The sequence below is a fragment of the Anneissia japonica genome, unplaced genomic scaffold (genome assembly GCF_011630105.1).
Source record: "Anneissia japonica isolate Jap-2015-1 unplaced genomic scaffold, ASM1163010v1 scaffold1065_len1792383_cov172, whole genome shotgun sequence".
Classification (NCBI taxonomy): Eukaryota; Metazoa; Echinodermata; class Crinoidea; order Comatulida; family Comatulidae; genus Anneissia; species Anneissia japonica.
The window spans coordinates 1,294,772-1,314,713 of NW_022684135.1; the positions used below are offsets into that span (position 1 = coordinate 1,294,772).

General features: G+C 34.8%; 2 protein-coding genes across 2 annotated transcripts; one reads left to right on the forward strand and one right to left on the reverse strand.

The window, feature by feature from the left end:
• LOC117103983 (adhesion G protein-coupled receptor L4-like) lies at window positions 1-11,249 on the forward strand. The gene is made up of 15 exons (XM_033244637.1): window positions 1-121; window positions 351-788; window positions 1,371-1,424; window positions 4,036-4,140; window positions 4,342-4,405; window positions 4,643-4,751; window positions 4,857-4,927; window positions 5,147-5,261; window positions 5,401-5,498; window positions 6,737-6,845; window positions 7,057-7,274; window positions 7,432-7,498; window positions 8,205-8,305; window positions 8,763-8,931; window positions 9,458-11,249. Exons 2-15 carry the CDS (start codon window positions 641-643, stop codon window positions 9,509-9,511), a joined length of 1,482 nt encoding a protein of 493 aa, XP_033100528.1. The 5' UTR covers window positions 1-121; window positions 351-640; the 3' UTR covers window positions 9,512-11,249.
• Window positions 10,957-19,834, reverse strand: LOC117103992 (cytosolic Fe-S cluster assembly factor narfl-like). The gene is made up of 10 exons (XM_033244645.1): window positions 19,719-19,834; window positions 19,371-19,463; window positions 18,342-18,497; window positions 17,712-17,841; window positions 17,107-17,238; window positions 16,064-16,312; window positions 14,923-14,995; window positions 13,846-13,977; window positions 12,885-13,042; window positions 10,957-11,956 (listed from the first exon to the last, which is right to left on the reverse strand). The coding sequence occupies exons 1-10, from the start codon at window positions 19,782-19,784 to the stop codon at window positions 11,715-11,717; spliced, it is 1,431 nt and encodes a 476-aa protein (XP_033100536.1). The 5' UTR covers window positions 19,785-19,834; the 3' UTR covers window positions 10,957-11,714.
• Window positions 19,835-19,942: the final 108 nt, after the last annotated feature.

Sequence of the window (19,942 nt, forward strand, 5' to 3'; positions counted from 1 at the left end):
GGTAAATATAGGTAAAAAAGAAACTGTGCTTGAATCTCGTAACATGATATTTTAATTTTACATGCTTGTCAGGAGCAACATGTTGATCAAGATCAAGCGGAATTCAGAGAACCTACAAAATGTAATCTAAATTTATAATAGCTCATTTAAAAGTTAATAAATAAACAAATTAAATAATACAATTATGGAATTTAATGTTTCAAGTATCTTAGCTCATAAAATGTTTAATATAACGTCTTTAAAAAAAAAACACATAGAATGAGGCTGATAAGTATATGGAAACCGAATTTCCATGATTCAATACTGTCGTTTTGTTTGTCAAAATCTTTTATATTCGTTACATTTTACAGCACATCTGGATTGCAATATAACGTATGGGTCATCATGTTACATATTCAATTGTTATGACGGATTGCGAGCTTGGAAATACCACAATGATACGTGTGTCAGTAGTGGAGGTCATCTTGTAAGTTTCCAATCGGAAGAAGAGTTTAAAGTTGTAGAAAAGAGATTCAAATTCCAATTGTTAAATAGCATTTGTGAAATCTACTACATCGGATTAAAGCGCGATTATGGTCGACCGAGATGGGCGCAAACAAGCTGGACTTGGACATCGGGTGAGACAGAAGGAGACCCGATTATGGATTGGCTTAAGTGGGGACAGAATCATCCATTGTGGCATCGTAACTACCCGTCAGGTGTTTACTTAAACTTAACATTTGATAAAAGAACAATATTTGACGAGTATATGTTAAGGCAGTTGAAAAATACTGGACACATTTGCGAGAGTAAGTTGATATTTAGGAAAAAAACAATATTCTAAAATCAACATATTTGTGTTTTTTTTTTTTTAATCCACTAATACAAGAGAATGCTATGCATTTACTCTTATCTTAACTCAACTATTTAACACACACAAACTTTGAAGTCTACTATCTTGGGATATGCAACGTTCTGCAGAGCGATTGATTTATTTTCCCGGTCAAAAGAGAATTAACAAGAAACACACTAAGTAAACGCATGAAATTGTCTGTTAACTGTCTGTTAACTAATTGAGATTTTTATTTCATTCAATTATTGAATTGTGAGTTAATAACTTAGGCCTACATAGTATAAATTAGGCAATTTAAGTATCGAAGTTTTCATTTTTTTAGCTAATGACACACAGTACAACTTAACATAAAACACAAGTGTATGTAGGCCTATACACACTCATTAAAATAATAGTAGCACTCCGACGCCAAACTATTATTGACAAAATTGGTCTTTTCGTATTTACATTGACTTTCTGGAATACTAGGCCAAGGAATTTTCGAATATAATATGTCGATCGGCCTAACCATACTAAATAAATAAATTATATTTTGTAGTTGCTGCCCCTACCAAATCTACTGATGGTACAAGTAGGCCTATGCCAAATCAAGGTAAAACGTCACAGTAGGCCTATTTCTAATAATTCACGTTTGCAGGTTGACCTTTTGTTTTGAAACAACCAATGGTCAGTTCAACTTTTTCCATTCTTGTTTGCTGATTGATTGACAGGCTGACTAAATGGCCGACCGACCGACTGACTGTGACCGCAGTGGCGTATCTAGGGCTGCGCAGGGTGGGGGGCTCACTCATTTCCAAAAAGTACCGTACTCGCGCCCCACCCCGCAGGCCGCCACAAAATCACGCTAGAGTAGTTAAAAATTACCTAAAATTACCTTATTTTGCGAGGGTAGTGACCTAACATCATAGATACGCCACTGTGTGATCTACCGACCAACTGACTGACCGACCAACTGTGACCGCCCGACTGACTGTGACTGACCGTCCGCCCGATTCACCGACCGACTGACTGACCAACAACTAGTTTCACTCTGCTAAACTTTCTCCATGTTTTTTCAGTGATTGATTGATTGTTTGGAAACTCCGATTTCGGAGTTTTCGCATATAATAGACGCAAAACCTCCGAAATCTGGGGGTTGGTTAAAAGTTCCGAACTTCGATTTTGGCGTTTTCGCGAATAGTACACAGACCCTCCTAAGTCGGAGGGTTGATTAAAAGTTTTGCTCTCTCTAAATATAGAGAGAGCTTCTTTATTTAATAGTAAGCCTACGCAGAAACTCCGAAGTCCGGGGTTTAATTCAGAGTGTGAAAACTTCGATTTTGGAGTTTTTGCGTATAGTACGCAGAAACTCCGAAATCGGAGGTTTGGTTGAAAGATTGAAAACTCCGATTTTGAAGTTTTCGCGTATATTACGCAAAACCTCCAAAATCGGAGTTTTGGCGGCGGGTACAGACACTCCAAAAATAGAGTACCGGTAACTACATACATGAAGCTGGGGGATAATTTCACCAATTTTCTATTATCAACAATAATATCCTCCAAGGTTTTAAAGTGTGAGTCTACCCATGTTGTGCAGAAAACAGATTTGTTATTTATTTTTATGCTTTTATTTTCCCAAAGCCTTTGCTTTTTTTCACAGATGCATTGTGGCATCCATATTATTAAATCGTGTGCAAATAAGAAGCAAATTCCTTTAAAATACCAGCATTTTATTTAGCGCTATTATGCTTATCTAAATTTATGTCGGTCACACCTAATGTGTACTTTACTGGGTACATTTAAAAACATGGAATGCATTTCCATTTACCGGGATCTGGACTTAAAATACGCGATGCGAATCCAAAATTGTTGTATTATTTGTGTATTTTTTACTTTTTAGGCGTAAACACATTTTTGGTTGTAAAATAAAAAGAAAATAGTTTTCCTACCGACCTACCCATTTTTTTTTTTTTTATTTCTCCAAAACGCGGCCAACACAAAAATTATTTTGTTTTGGCCTAATATAATTAATATTTATCATTTTTAGACCTCCTTTGTTTAGTTTTTGGATGATCGTGTTTCTTTTTATTATTTCTTTTTTTCCATTCCACAAAAAAATGATAGGGCCTATATAATTTTGTTTACCGTGGAATAATAAATTCTGGCATTTCTATAATGCTTGCATTATACAAATACAAAGGTTAGCAAGAGCAAGTGTTTTGATTATTGTAATCCTTCCGAAAAAGAATAGTCTTCTTTTTTCCCAAAGTTTCAAAACTTGTTCTAAATTTAACACTTTATTATCCCAGTTTTTGTGTTACATGTTTTCTTGTCATAACCGACGAAAATTCCTAGAATTCTTACTGGTTCTTGAATAAAAGTGATCCCACAATGTATCATTTTTATCAGTGATGGCGCCAGGATCTGCCCGACGGGGGTGGGGGGCGCTAGGCGAGCGAATTAAGCGAGTCCCACTTGGCTAGGGGAAGCCACCTAGGGGCCACCGGTGCTACGGATATTTGACGAATTTTGGTGAATTTTTATTAGTTAAGTTTCAGACCTGAAACACTACAAAATAATTCGATTTCTTTAAAGATTTTAATTTCATCTTTTGCAAATAATACAGTATCGTCAGTTAATTGAGCTATTTTTACATTCTCTGTTGCGTGTAATGGTGGTAGATCATTACCTTGACATAGTTGTTTCGTATATTAATTTTCCATTAATTCTACTACTAGAATAAATAGGAAACCAGAAAGGGGACATCTTTGAAAGTTCCCACATTTCATGCAAAAACTTCATGCTGTTATTGAAGGTGAAGCACTCCGTGTCAGTACAAAACTTCTACCCAGTAATGATAAAACATTTTAAAAAACTCAAAACTTTTCAACACTATGAATCGCCTATCAACTGAGTCAAAAGCTTTGGCGAAGTCTATAAGAATGAGAGTTCCCTCTTTATTATTAAATTTGCTTCCGTATATTCAGGCAAATTATCAATTAACCTTAGTGCTTTCGCCAGCAAATCTCCCCTGAATATATCCCCTTTTTGGTCATTATTTACAATATTACTATGACCATTGACCATTATTACTATTACTGCCTGTACTCTTGTAGCAAGCACGTGGGTTTCAATTTTATAATCGACATTAAGAAGGGTTTGTTAAGATTTTTTGTGGAATTTTATTATCCAATCGATGTCAATTATAAACTCTTCCATTGCAGTTAACTTCACTAGAGACGATATACCTGAAGTAACCAATATTCCTCTATCATTAGGACAGGAAAGTGTCATATTCTCGACTTCAACTGATACCACATTAAAAGAAGGTGTGTAGAATTAAATTTGACAGAAGTTTTAGTACAGAATTTATAAATTCTGGAAATACTTAATAATAGTATTTAAATGCTGAACCAAATGAAATTTCAATTGTGTATTCTTGCGGACTGTAAATCTTTAAAAGCGGAATTAATTGTTTCCGGCTCTTAAATGACATTGCTTTCATGTTTAACCATTACTTTCTGGTATAGGCGGACCATTCGAACTTGTTGCAAGTCTAACTTTTCTTCCAGAAAACACACAACTAGAAAATGGGTAAGGCACGTTTAAACAATAATTGATGCCAACAGTTTTTGGTGTGCGTTCTACACTTTGACGGTAATAAATAGTTTTTCAGATGAATAAAGAAATATATTCGAAACGTCGTGGTGCCCTCAACACAACAGTTCTTAGGTGGTACCGAAAATTGACACTATAAATAGTTGTAAATGATTACTTCATAGACAAATATACCATAGCTAAACGTTTCATTGGTAAGCTATTGTTTTTCAGCAATGGGGAGTTGTTACCAAGTGCGTCTGATATCGTAAATATCCATATTTACGATAAAAATTGTTCGAAAATAAGTATCAATTCTGTGATCATCTTTCCTTCTCTTAAGGTAAATACAACCAGAAGTAAATTTTAAAGAAAGAACGACAACATGTAACATTGATGTCTTGCCGAATTATATTTGATTATTTTCTTTCTTTCAAAAATATTCAAGAATGCGAAAACAGGAAACAATGTTAATCAATTTCCAGAATGTCACTACACGCAGATTACGGATATAACAGGGTAAGTAGAGGAGAGCATTTTTGGCAAACCGTTTAATCAAGCAACACCTATGTTTACCTCCATACATTGGGTATCCTGTACCACATTTGCTATTGTAAATTAACCGATTCTGTCCAGCCATATTCTTGTAGGAGTGATTTTAAGTTAAAACAAATTACACACTGTGACACACACACTCATAGTAATATTAACAAACAATTTTTAATGTTAATTCTCAAGTGTTTGGCTAACAGAAGGATGCAATACTGTCTATGACGACGAAGACCACGTGAGCAAAGTGAAGTGTATTTGCACTCACCTGACGTCATTTGTCATATTGATGAAACCGAAACCTGTAAGAATTGAAAACTTAAATTAATGAAATATACTAAACGTATACGCCTACAAAAACTATTTTCTAACAAAATATCAAGATAAGTTGAGCTTCTATCACGTGCTTTTTCGTGTTCATTCAAATTTCACATACTATATAGATAAATGAAAACAAGTTCTTGTCCATGGTTACGAAGATTGGCGTAACAATATCGAGTGGTTTTCTCCTCCTGACCCTAGTTATCATCTGCAGTTTCAAGTAAGTTGACCTCAAATAAATAACAAAATCAATTCATGATGTAGATTTTAATCTTATCAACACTGATATGGTTTAAACATTTATCATCTAAAACTATTTTAATGTTATTTATATTTTAAACTAGTTTATGATTGTACAATGGTACCAACCTCCGATGCAAAGGGATATATACCATACTCGCGCGAATAAGCGCCCGGTTTGAATAAGCGCCCCTCAATAATATCATAAGATTTTTGTTTTAAAGCAAGTCAATAATCCAATCAATCCTGGGACTGTGGTTGTTGGCATGATTTGAGCTCCAGAGTGGAATACTGTACCATTGTTCTTCGGTCAATATCAAATGAGGATATTCCTCTTGGACAGATGAGAGCTCCGATCCCTGGACTGACAGTATATTTCCAACTTTCCTCTTATATATTTGTCTAGGCCTAGTCAAAATCCTTTTTCTTTTTCCGACAATTTGCACCTTTAGCACATTCTCATCAGGGTTTTCAAGAAAACCTGCAATGATCCTGCCATCTGCTAATCTCAATCGGCCGATGGCCAACAAGTTAACCACTACCCACCGCCACTAATTGCATATGCTATTCTGCTGTTATGTAAATATTCACAGCATTCATGTTATGATCCATGTTCTCTGGAGGATTATTTTTTCTGCCGCACCACCATTCGTAATGTTCTTATATAATCATTTTTCATTCAAAAAGTGCCTCATGAATTTAAGAAGTTCCCATAAGAACCCCTCGATTTTCATCTATTTCCATAAGCGCCCCCTCAATTTCCACTCTGTTTTTATAAGCGCCAAATTTAAATAAGCGCTTGAATATGCGCACCTCAGAAAGTGCAAAAATATTTTAAGCGCCCGGGCGCTTATTTGCGCGAGTACGGGATGTAACATTTCATATAAATGTCGGTTACCAACAATAATATTTCGTCGATAGAATACCAGTCCAATCGTTAATATTTATCTATATAGATTGGGGGCTGGTTGTTCCCCAGACATTTTCTACCGGATAGCCCTTAAGAAACTTATCTTTAAATATAATATAGATCTTTTTTTATGCATTTAATTTTTAAGTATGAATAGAAACATAAACACATATTCTTGGATGGCAGCTGTTTGGGAAGAGAATAATTGTCCAGGGGCGGGAAGACAAGTATCTGGTGCCATGGGAAAATACTTGAGTGGAACCAGCCTGCTCTTCCGTGTCACTATAACTTGTGTCATTTTATTTCAGAAATTTAAGAAACTCAGATCGCTACAGAATCTTGCGCCAATTGATCATCGCTCTACTCTGTGTCAATTTGTTTTTTTCGTCCCTGGAGTTTGATTTTAACCATACACCGGTATGATTTAATAATTATTGTTAACACTCAAAACAAACCATTCGATGGTCAAGCGACCGACGTCTGACCGATTGACCAACCAACCAATAAATCATCAGATAATCAATCAATAATCAATCAAACAAGCAAACATCAATAAATTAATCAATATCATTCATTGAAGCAAAGTTATAAATGCTTTAGATAAACATAACGGATCCTGTATTTGCAGATCACCTGCAGTTTTCTTGCTGGATGCCTGCACTACAGCCTCTTGGCAGCTTTATCGTGGATGTTGATTATGTCAACGGATCTTTACATGAAGATCAAACATCCGTTTGCTGATCATGAAATGCGCTTGGTATACAGTCGTTACATTGCCTGGATTGGACCCGTCATTATCGTCGGAACGACAGCTGGTATAACAAGGAATAACTACGCATCGGATAAGTAAATTGAATCTATAGCAGTCATTGTAGCAAACGTTTGCTTCCTGGAAAATAGTTCAGTTGCCCAATTTTGTTCCAATCTCATTCCAAATTAACCCTGGGTGAAGAGACACAATTGTTTTAATTGATATAGTTTGTTTTAATCTCATCCTTTCTAGGTGCTGGTTGGATACAAGCTCTCTTGCTATCTGGGCTTTCATAGTTCCTGTGTGCGTCATGATGATGGTAATGTCTACAGTTAACTAAACACTAATATAACACAGCGACCAATGAAAAAGAAAAAAGAAATGGAAGAACGATATTTATTAATTATATTCCATATCACATTGTGTTAACCATTATAATTTGTCTTTTCACAACATTTATTCACCATACCATACCATACCTTAGTTGCCTGGTACAGTTTGGTGGCTGTTGTAAAAACCGCATACTTTTATAGATGTTGAATAGGCCTAACTATAGTATGAAAGTACAGTTTCATCGTACTGGAATGCTGCTTGTTGCAACAAATCACATTTGACTATATAAATTACCGGCGGTTTCTGACCTCCCCTCTAAAAGTTTGAAAATTAAAAATAAGGAAAAGAAAAATTGAAGTTGGAGTGCCTTCTCCAGCCATTTAACTCAGCCCAAATCAGTGTGTGGCTCATGTAGTCTGAACAATTAATTTGTAAATTTTCCTCCTTTGGCCTTATTTTCAATAGACCTTTCTGGAGTGTTAATCACACTTAACAACTGACTAATCAGAACAGCGCTAGGAATACGCGCGCGTCTCACAAACACACGTGTTGTCTCACAAAAGCACGTGTTCGCGTAGGCCTTTTGTGGGTCCTTAGCAACAATATCCAAGGGGCGGGGCTTAACGGAAATGTCTATGGCTTGATCAGCTACCGTTACCATATCAAAATATGAAATATATTTTCTTTCCTAGACTGTCCTCGTACAGTTGGTGATTATTGGCTACGTAGCTTACACAAAATCCCAACTACCGAACCAAACTGAAGATGAAATGCGAAAACTTAAACGAATCAGGTTAGTAAGTGATGTTCATAAGATTAAAATATCAACAAAGATAAATTTAACTTAAAAGGTTTTAGTATAAAAAATAATAATAAAGATATGAATAAAAATATTTTATATTAATACGATTTCATATTCACCCGTAATTGTGCACTCTACGTTTAGTATTTAGCTATATAAAAACATTTAAAAGATTTAGTAACAAATAAATGAAAATACAATCAATTGTAGAAATTCATCTGTTGAATTGTAGAAATGATGCAAGTATTCGCGAAAACTTATCATACACATATATTTTTATTTCATTTTTAAGAAAGTTTGATGAATTGTATTAGCTGATTTTTTTATGCTGATTAACCGGAGTTACTCTTTTACAATTCTTTCTCAGTTGGGCTAATATAATTCAACATCAAAATTCAATTCATATTTTTATTTTAACGTTAAAATTTATTTATTTTTAAAATAAAAGAACTATTTTTGGTGGTATAATAATCCTAACACCAGCTGTTGGACTTGCGTGGATTTTTGGTGTCATCATCGTCTTTTGTGACTGGAAGATAATGGAATACATCTTTGTTATCTTGAATTCCATGCAAGGATTCTTAATATGGATCTCGCAGTGTGTCTTCAGCAAAGAGGTGAGTGAATGTTACTAATTGTTATTGCATTCAGTGGCGTAGAAAAGTATTTTTCATTGGGGGGGATGATCGAAAATTCTTGGAATTGACATAAAATTACTGATGTCGTTCACACCCTTCAGTGTGAAAATGCGGCTTGCTTTGCAAGCACATCTAACATCTAAGGAAAGAAGAGATTAGACTGGTACCAGATAAAATAATTTTGTTATCAACATTATATTATGCTAATTTTCATCTTTGTAAGCGCATAAAACATTGCAAATTATTTCTGTGACAGTCTTGCTCCATTTTATCCCATACATAGTCAAAATATTGGGGGGATGATACAATGGACCATCCCACCCTTGTCAAATATTGGGGGGGGGGAGGAGATATATCCCCCATCCCCACCGGGATCTACGCCTATGATTGCATTGAAAAGCGGTTAACTAAAAGTGTGTTTGTATAGGACGGTATTCCTAGCACTGTTTTGATTGGTCAGTTGTTAATATTGTTTGACAGTCTGGGATGGTCTATTATGCCACAGGTACGAGAGGAAATTAAGAAGAAGTTCAGCAATCATGTAAGTGACATTCAGTAGAGCCTACACCAAGCGTATTAAAGTTGAAGACAGATAAAGATTGGAGACTTTCGTGGACATTTCAATACGTTGGTTAATTTCTGTATATGCACATCCCCATCATTAACCAACCAATACAATGTTTCTCCATGTTAAACCAATTGTTTTTACTTTAAAAAATGTATATACATTATCAACAATATACAGAGCAGCTTAGCTCAGTCGGCTAAACTGGTGGTAGCCACTATGTGTGCAGTACATTCCTCGGAAAAGTGAAGGGGATTGTCTCCCGGTGTACTGCCCAATTTACCACCAAAAAGACCCCTCTGAAAACAAGTCTTCGGACTTAAGGGGAGGAGCACCACCCGTTTTGCCAATACATACGTATGTTATTTATTGGAATATGCACAAACTTGATCTATTTGTGTGCTCCCCTCCCCACTTTTGAAAAGTTCTGGATCCGCCCCTGCTTATGGGTTTTGATTTACCTCAAAATACCTAAATACATATAAGCATGACAATGATCTATAAATACATTTTAATGTTACATCAGTCACATTTAACTTTTAATTTGTACAACAAATACGGTAATGTTAACCTTCTTGTAATTTAATGATGCTCATTATTTTTTTTTATGTAGTCTAATTGTTTTCAGTATTCTTTTAGGTAGTCACATTGTATATTGTACTGTATATTATCTTTGCATGACCATATTGTAAAACAACGTAACCATCTGTATATGTTATCCTGCCTAAATATGTTTATTAAATAAAATAATAAAATAATTTTATGTGTTAAAATTGGCAAGTAATTAATCTTATCCTGCCCTAATATGTTTAATAAAGAAAATTTAGGAATCTGGTTTTCTCCTGATGTACTGGTATTTCCCAATTCACCACCAGAATATTTATCATTGGGGAAATTTTGTGGTGTATACTGGTGTTAAGTTTTCAGATGTCCTTAGGGCCTATATTGTTGTTCAAGTAATTTTTTAGATATCATTACCGTTGTACGTAAAGCCATTATGTAAGCATTAATTTTTCTGAATGGCTCAATGTGTTACTAAGGATATAGGCCTATAAATTTCAAGGGCTTTTCTAAAATCGGTGAGGATTTATATGGTGTACACATTTTTACTTGTCAAATGGCGTATATGCCATTAAATTCTGTAAACATTTGTACAGTAATGTATTATTAGGATTCAATACTGATACATTATTTAACGATTGGAATCCTATAAGTGACACTATGGAGCCAATATTTTCAATCCATCAAAATTAAGGGTAATGCAACAAACAAGTTGTTAAATCAAAGAATTTCTCTATTATTTCTTTTATTATCAAATCAGAAACCCTAAAAACATGAGGTGACCTACCGGTAATTAGCCACACCCCTAATAGTAGAGGGTATATAGAAAAATAGCCAATATCACGGAAAAGAGAGAATATAAAGAGAAAAGCAGAACATCTCAGAAGTAGTAACTTATATTTTTTAATGAAAATATTTTTGCAAATGACATGAGTAAATGGAAGTTCTTTTTGTCAAATTTTCAGAAATGCATTTGAAAATTTCCATATTCTGTCAAACAAATGTGAATACAGTAAATCTAAGAGGTAGTTATTTCTGGTAACACAGAAAAACAATTTCTCAATTAAACGTATATGCATCCTGTGGCAAACCGCCAAGAAGGTTTTGTATCTCGCTAGCTGTTAAGCTCTCCGAGTTTTTGCACATTAAATCTTTTTCTTGTTGAAAGTTATGAAGTCTAATCTCCTCATTTACAAATCTAATAACGAGTTAGAAACGTTTGGCGTAACTGGACAGGTTTTGTTTCCACCCTTGAGGTCAGGGTTTCAATCCCTCGCTGCTGTGTATTTCACTTGTGTCCTTGAGCAAGGCACTTTATCTGCATTGCTTCTCTCCACCCAGGAGTATAGTGGGCACCTTAGGAGGTTCGAGTGCAACATGCACTGATATATTTCATGCAGCAAACTATGGAATTTCCTCATAGGCATCGTTCCAATGACAGGTAATAATGTGGTAAAGCGCTCTAAAACTTAATTGCATAGAGCGTAATAAAAAACCTATATTATTATTATTATTATTACATTATTATTATTATTATTATTATTATCATTATTATTATTAAAAACCACCAGGTTACTGAAACAGTGATATTAATTTACACTATATATATATATATATATATATATATATATATATATCACCATTTTATTGTAAGCGCATTTGTCATTTTCTCCACTTTATGGTACTGTGTGTGTAACATTGTTTTTGCTTTTTCTGTCTCGCTTCCTCCCAGCCATTCAACATACAGCTTCTCGACATCAGTATTGTCTTCTGGCCGAATTGTTCTAACATCAGAGTACAACCTTTGTACCCTTTCTAGTAAATCTTTGGCTGTTTCATCATCTGTTGGACGTATTTGACCCCCACCATTCAAGCAACCTGACAATAATAAAATCATAATACTGTAATAATAAATCAGACATTTTATACAACAGTGTATATAATGGCTCGTGTGCACTATAAAGAACCCAGTATATCCTTCAAGACGAGTAGGGGTTTACCCCGGTGTACTGGAACAGACAGCCCCTGTGGTGGAAGAGAGAGTTGCTGGTACCGGGTTACCAGGTTATTTGATTATTTGAAATGGTTTTCAGTCTTCCTCTAACCACCCACATTTCGTATACCATGTATTCTTAATTCTTATTAATATACACAACGCAGATGTATGCAATACATGAACACCCCTCAGATATAATAGAACCTTCAGGCGAGACTTTTTCATATCTTGTTTAACAAACCCGTCGCAAACAATAATGATGATTTTGAATAAAAATTACATTTTATTTTTGGCCAATTAGTGCATTCACTGCCACGCCAAAATGGAAATTTCAGAAAAAAAATGTAATTTTTTCTTTAGTTTTAACACGCCCGCCGCTGCTTTGAACTCTAAAAAAATAACATATGTACATTTCTTCCTAATTATATAAATATTAAAGCATTTAGCCACCCTATTACTACACTGTTCACATGCATCAATAATATTTTATTTTTACTTTTTCCTGGACATTTTTGGCAAAATTATTTGCTAAATAGGAAAGTAAAATTTTATTTTAATTTTTTTTCCACCCTCCTCTGACGATCTTTAAAAAAACAATAAGTTTGCGAAACAAAGTATAAAAAAGGTCTACTAATGACTAACTATGTAATCAGCCGATCTTTCCTGTGGGGGTAAAGTTGTTGGTACATAAAGGAAAATATACATAAAATCATCAACACCATCATAGTTAGTCGAGCTTGTTCAAAATCATGAGACAGGGCTAAGAAATAAATGATATATAACATCTTCAACAATCATAAATCCACCAACCTGAAGGGCAAGCCATCACTTCAACAAAATGGTACGGACTCTTTCCTCTTTTGAGCTTCTGCACTAAGTTCTGAATATTTCTAAAGCCATAGGCCAAGGCGAAACGTAGCACCACCTCACCTTCATGTTCTAACATTACTTCTTTAAAATCTCTATTTCTGAATAAATAGATAAGTAACTGATGAAATTTGATCATGAATTTTTTTTTAACTTGGCACATATGACTTTGAAGTACGAAATAAACGTTATTAAAAAATGAGGTGTAAATGCTTGACATAAACTAAAGCCGGGCATTCACAGCGCCGCACAACGAATCCAACTCCGCTCCCCGTGAGTGATTGACGGCGTTTGACGATGCAACGCCGTCTGCTGATTGTTGGTAGCAATCTGAACGGATCATCATTAAAAACGATCCGTTGCGCGCACGTCGTCACATTGTGTTCTTTATAGAATCGCGTCTTCATCCATATATGTATTCCTTTTGAAGTGGTAATAATGTATAATCCATATATTTTTATAATCTTACATTTTGTATATTTTTATATTTTTTACATCGCAAATTTTTCAGCCTAGGATTTCTAAATGGACAATAGAAAAAATCTTTAAATACATCACACTATGTTGATTTACATCATCTTGGCTTTCAATTTTAGATTTATACTTTGCAAAAACTGAAATATGCTGGTGTTAATTATGCAACTACAATATTCCTTTATTTGGCTTAGTTCCTTTAATTATTGCCTCTCTTTGCAAATTCTGCAACTGAAAAACAGCTGTTTTTAGCAATTTATATCAATCAATATGTTTCATTTATATGGCACCACTCTAACAGTCGTTGCTTGTGGTGCCATTCCAAAAAAAGGAAGAAAAAAAAAAGAGATTTAATCAAATCTAAAATAGTCGTACTGCTGAAGTAGGTATGGTAAATTTTGTTAATAACTGTTACAGTAGTAATTCTCACCTTAATGTTTTATATTGCATATCTTCTACTTTGGTGCCAAATAGATGCTGTGCTGCATGATGGAATATGTGGTGCAGATACCCACCTGACCCTCCCCCGGCATGATTCACAATCTCAGTATCAGAATTACATCTGAAGGAAATGGAAAAAGAACATAAACTATAATTACTTAACACTTTAAAGCAAAAGCCTAATTTGATCTCCAAGGACAGCATGAAAAAAAATTTGTCGAATATATGAAGTATGTACTGTAGGCGTCCGGCACCTTGACCTCTGACAATTAGAAGATTGAAAAAGTTATTCTTGTTAATGAATAGATAAGGATTATTATGAGCTCCTGTAGACCAAACCCAGTACCGTTACGATTTTTAATTGTGCGGGAAATCCACTCACGATAGCCAATATTTCAGTCGCTCCAAATTTCTTTCCTATTCTTCTTTCTTCCTATGCTTCTTCCAAATTTTCGTTAAATTTAATTTATTTTACTAAATACATATTTACACATAATACTTATATAAATGTTGTCTCTTATACACATCTAGATGTGTATAAGAGACAGATCTTCAACATAAGAGACAGCATATACATATACATATTTTCATATTTTTTAACTGTACTCTAGAAATGGGCCGGTGTATACAGTACATTGTGTCTGTATTTAACATATTTCAATAATTTTGCTTTATTTAAATATTATCAAATATTATCATGAACTTTAACGATTATATTATTTCATAAAATATATTTTTCAATATCTAAACAATTTTAATTAATTAAATATAAACTCTATCTACTCAATAAAATGGACATAGTATTAATCTTAATCTATTCAATAACAAGAATAACATTTTCAATCTTCTAATCAACTTAGAAGTTAGTTTCGACCTAGGCAAACCTTGCTAAAAAGATACCCTTTCTCTATCAAAATCCTTTTTCTATGAATCGAATGAAATGTTTGAAGCACAAACTCCTTTAGACCAAACCCAGTGCTGTTACGATATTTAATCCTGCAGGAAATCCACTTACAATGCATAAATTGCATGTTACTGACATTATTGTAATGGATTAAAAACTTACAAAGAATCTAATTTGCTAGGTTCAACATCAGCCAATGACAAACCCTCTCCCTCAAGCATCATGTCAACTTCAGCTGGTAAAAAACAAAACAAATTTATTAAAACATAAAAATAAAACTGAAACATTGTCAAAGGCCTAAATACATAATACAGTAACAAGAGTAATACTTTAATTACAGATATTTATCTGGTTTATAGACATTTATTCAAATTTTTATCAAACCATTAAAAGAGTGACAGTTTTGATTTAATTCCAAAAAAAACATCTTTTCATCTTTTTCATAGTTAAGAAAAATGATCACAAAATCTATAGTCTTTATGGTTTTAATTTAAATTTAAAAAATATTGTAAAAGTAACTAATAATATCACAAATACTACCATAACTATAATCTATTATCTAAAATATTTTTTCAAATAATAACCATTCTATAATTTACATTATTGTTGAATGTTGTTTTGTTTATGCTACAAGCCATGTTGTTTTCTAGGTGATGTCACAATGTTCATTGTTTTTTTAAAATAAAAAATATATGTTACTGAACTATACAAAGTATTATGTCTACATTAATTTGCATTTAGTTCTATAGACAGCAATCATACATTTCAGACACTCTATGTACATTTATATTCATCTGTATTGCTGCCATCACCATCATCATCATCATCACCACCATTATCAACATCAAAATTATTTATTAAAAAAGACATCTGCAAGGGCTGAGGATTCTGTGCACTGTAATAAATTTTAACACTGTACTGCAAACAGTCTTACTAAACAATAGAACGTACTGTACACATGGTCATACTTTTGACCTCTCATTTGCATAATGTGCAAATGATGTCATGTTTGGCTGTGTGGATGTTTTTTGCAAAAACTATTTGCTAAACAAGAAAACAAAATTTTATTTTTATTTTTTTCCACCCACTTCTAATGATCTGTAAGACATAGGTTCGCGAATCAAGGAATAAAAAAGTTTCCCATTATCCATAGCAACCTAAAATATCTTGGCTGCAATGGACCATCACACTAAGCCACACCCCTTGGATATTGTTGCTGAGGTAACATGCGTGTATTCCTGGCCCTGTTCTGATTGGTCAGTTTTTAGTTTTGACTGACACTTCAAGAAGGTCTATTGCTCACCAGATGTTATAACACAATCGACATCTCTGGTACTGTAAATATCGTTAAAAAAATCTTCTCTTGAGGCCTCCAACTTCTTATCAAAGCATGGCATCACAGTCACATGATACACCTCATCAGGGGTTCGTCCATGCAACCTGGTTAAGTAATCCTTTACTAGACTTCCCATAATCTGTTGCGGTGACTTGGTTGTGCTTATGTATGGTAGAACATAGCTTCCATGTGTCTTCTCAGCATAGCAAACCCATCCTAGAGGCAGAAAGGCAAATATAAGTGACAGATCCTAAGTGAATTTCGTAGAACAGTCAAAAGTCCAGTGGGAAATATATTAACACTCTGCCCGCAATACACTGAGATCTCCGTATTTCAGGTTTTTAATGGAATCCGATAGATGGAATTACCGACATGTTTTAACAATTTGAACACTATATTCAGTCTGGACCGTAAGTATTTCACTATTTGTTTGTTTACATTACCGTAGAGCGGTATTAATTTACTTTCACAAAATCGCGATTACCTCAGCTTCGTTGTGCAAAATTGCATAAATCTACAAAAGTGAGTCATTTTCATTTTACTGTTACGGGTCACAGATTGTGATTAGAATAATGTGTTTGCTACCATTGTAACGCCAAAATGTTTGTAGTTCTTGTAGTATTCACTACATGTCAATCTGATCACATACGCACTCTCAACAAGCTTTAGAAAAGTGTTAAAATTTGCTAAAAAGTGTGGCGGTGGCTGATACTATTTTTTTAAGCCCCTGGCGGTCAGAGTGTTAAGACTGGATCAGATTAACAGAAAGGAAAATCGGAAAAAGAGAGTGGGTCTATGCACAGTTTAGCCAAAGGTCATTCCGTATAAAAAGATTTTCCAACATGTCATATGACATACATGTACGTACACATATATATACACATACAGTAATATACATAGGTAGCAGCCAACTTAGTGCAGTCCATGAATACAATGTTTATTAATTTCTTAATTTTTTATAATATTTACTTAGTAAATCAAACCATGTTTTTCAAACAATCACAACTTACCTGGACAAGCAGAGGCTAGCATTGGTAGTGAGCCCTTCGTAGATTTATTGGTAAAGCGTCTGATAAACTCGTATTGGCTTTCCAGCAGACTTAGATTCCTAGCAAAAGTTGTGTCGAATACATAGTCAACACCTAAACACAACAAACACAGATAATTAACTCTTTCCCCCCTACATAAAGAAGCTTTAGCTAATTCACTTAGCCATTCCAGAATACCGTAAAAAATGGCGCCAGTCGAGGTGGGGGAGGGGGATGGACATTTACATCGTACTATAATAAATTATGTAGTAAAAAAAACAGACATAAAAACCAACTCAAAGTCAGTGAGACTAGAACGAAAGCTGTTAGAAAACGCAAATTGTGTTAAAATAAAAGTTTAATTACCCATTTATTAATATTGAAAATATGTAGAATGACATCATTTTTTAATATGCACATCTTTGATATAATTTCTGCTTGGAAAAAGTTTGAAGTATATCCAAGCAAGAAGTGACAAAAGTGCCAGACAGAAAAACCCTGTGCAAAAAAAACAGGAAAACAGGACAGAAGGGTTGAGAAAAAAAAAACACAAGAAAAACTAATTATTAAAATGTTTCTCTACAAACCTAATTTCTTTAAGAATCCTGTGAGTTTACAAGCAGCTTCTTCAGAGGTTATTTTATATTTGGCAGCTAAAGACGCCCTTGACTGCGGTGAGATGGACACTACCACCAACTTCCGCTTTGACTTCCCATCCTGCAAGTTGAAAGATTCATTCTAAAATTCCCTGGGGACTAAAACACTCAAATGCACGAAGGTAACAATGGGGGATCCGATGAAGACGAGAAGGAGGATAATTATGAGGAAGAGGATAATTATGATGATAGGGTATCAGAATAATGATGTTGATATAGATGATGAAGGTGTTAAAATTGTTTAAAAAGATGGTGTCATTAATAATGGTGAAAAAAGATGAAAGGTGTTGAACAACATACAAGGGTCCAAAGTTAAGAGAAGCTAGTTCAGGTTTAATGAGTTTTAAGTATATCTAATGCTGGGCGCTCACGAGTTGCGTGACGGGCGTACAACGAATCCAACTCCACTCACTGTGAGGGCCAGACCATACGAGGATGTCTGCTGATTGTCAGTGGATCGTCATTAAAAATGATCCATTGAGAGCGTGTTTACCATACAATCGCGTCGGCTGACGACTGTCAACGCAGTGAGTACCTAGCTTTAGTGACAGAGAAACTTACTGCAGCAAGACTGTTATTTTCACCTAAAATTCTGTATAATTCCTGCTGACTCTGCTGCGTAATTAGGACACTCTCAGCAGAGGTGATGCAACCACTACATGCCAGGCAGTCGTTAAGAGTAATCTGAGCTTTCTCTAGCTTTGTCTCTAGTCCATCCTTGAACAAAGTAACATGATTAAGTACAAGTTAGAAAGATACTGGTCATCATTAAATTAATTTTGTTTTAAGTTAATTTTCGTTATAAGTGTGTGTTGGTACTTGAGAAGATGGCTACTGTAGATTCAGCCAGTCACTTTGAATAATATAAATGCCTCCCTCAAATAAATTACCCCTCCACAGCCTCATTTTTTTGGAATAAATGGCTCCCTCAAGAACCCTTCTCATCAGGGCACTTATTCTAATAAATACTGTACAGTCGAGTCCGCATAAGTCAAATCTAAAGTGACTGGCATAAAAAGTTCAAGTTATACAGGTTTTGACTTGCACATTTTCGAGAAACAAACATTAACGAAGATGCTATGTGTACTCAATTAAGGACGACAAAATTCATGGCAAAAAACCTGACGATCAGTTAAATAGACATTGTTTAATGACAAGCATACTAGATGCTGTGAAAACGAGATCTTAATTGTAGTCGCATTATCTATTGATAAAAATGACACGCCAGTAAACGTTTGAGACTGTCTGAGATGTTAGTTTTGACATGGCTAACTTGTTGCCGTACAACAAAGATTGAACTTTGTATTTCCCCACGGCTCTGTGTATTTTTCCCTTGTGCGCTAGTAAATTTGGAACTTCGACTCGTGTGGTTAAAGTTACTTTAAAATTGGCATATCTGGACTGGAAAAGTCTGACGATGTAGCCAAAATTTGACGTATAAAAATTTTGCTAAGGTGGTTTGATAATTCAGCTTAGGATATTTGCTTAGGGACATCTTAACTTTTTTGTCTTAAGACATTTGAGATTGATAAATCCCGGGCCTGGTTCTTTAAGTTTCTTATCACCTAGCTCCTAGCCTAGGAGGCCTACCTTTTCAACTTGAAAATAACTTCCATCAGGTTCAATTTTGATAGCTGCAGTCTTCCCACTTATTCTGTTGACTTTTACTGGCTTCACACATTCCTAAAATACAGTACAATTTAGAGAATTTTACATTGTCAGCCACACTAGTGTACTAGGCCTAGGCACTAATAAGACAGGATTAGGAGACCAGGGCTTTCTCAACTCCGTCACACCATGGTCACACACTGTCACTAACTGGGCCTAGGCCTCAGAGTAGTAGTAGGCCTAGGCCTAGGCCTAGCTAGGCTAGACAGAGGTCTTCGCTTAGCCTAGGCTTGATTAATTAATAAATATATTACAAATTTCACAAAATACCTGGGAAGGTGTTATAAAATCATCTAAATCTGTTAAGCGGAGCGCCCCACTGAAATTGGAAGCCATGTCGTTTTCTCACCGTAGTGCTCACTGAAGCATGGCCGTTTAGTCATTGCGCTTAGATCTGATTGGCCAGAACTATAGTTAGCTGTGGACCTATTTTAAATATAAAAACAAAGTCTTTTCCGCGTTTCCACTCCGAGAAAGCTACTTCGAGCGAACGG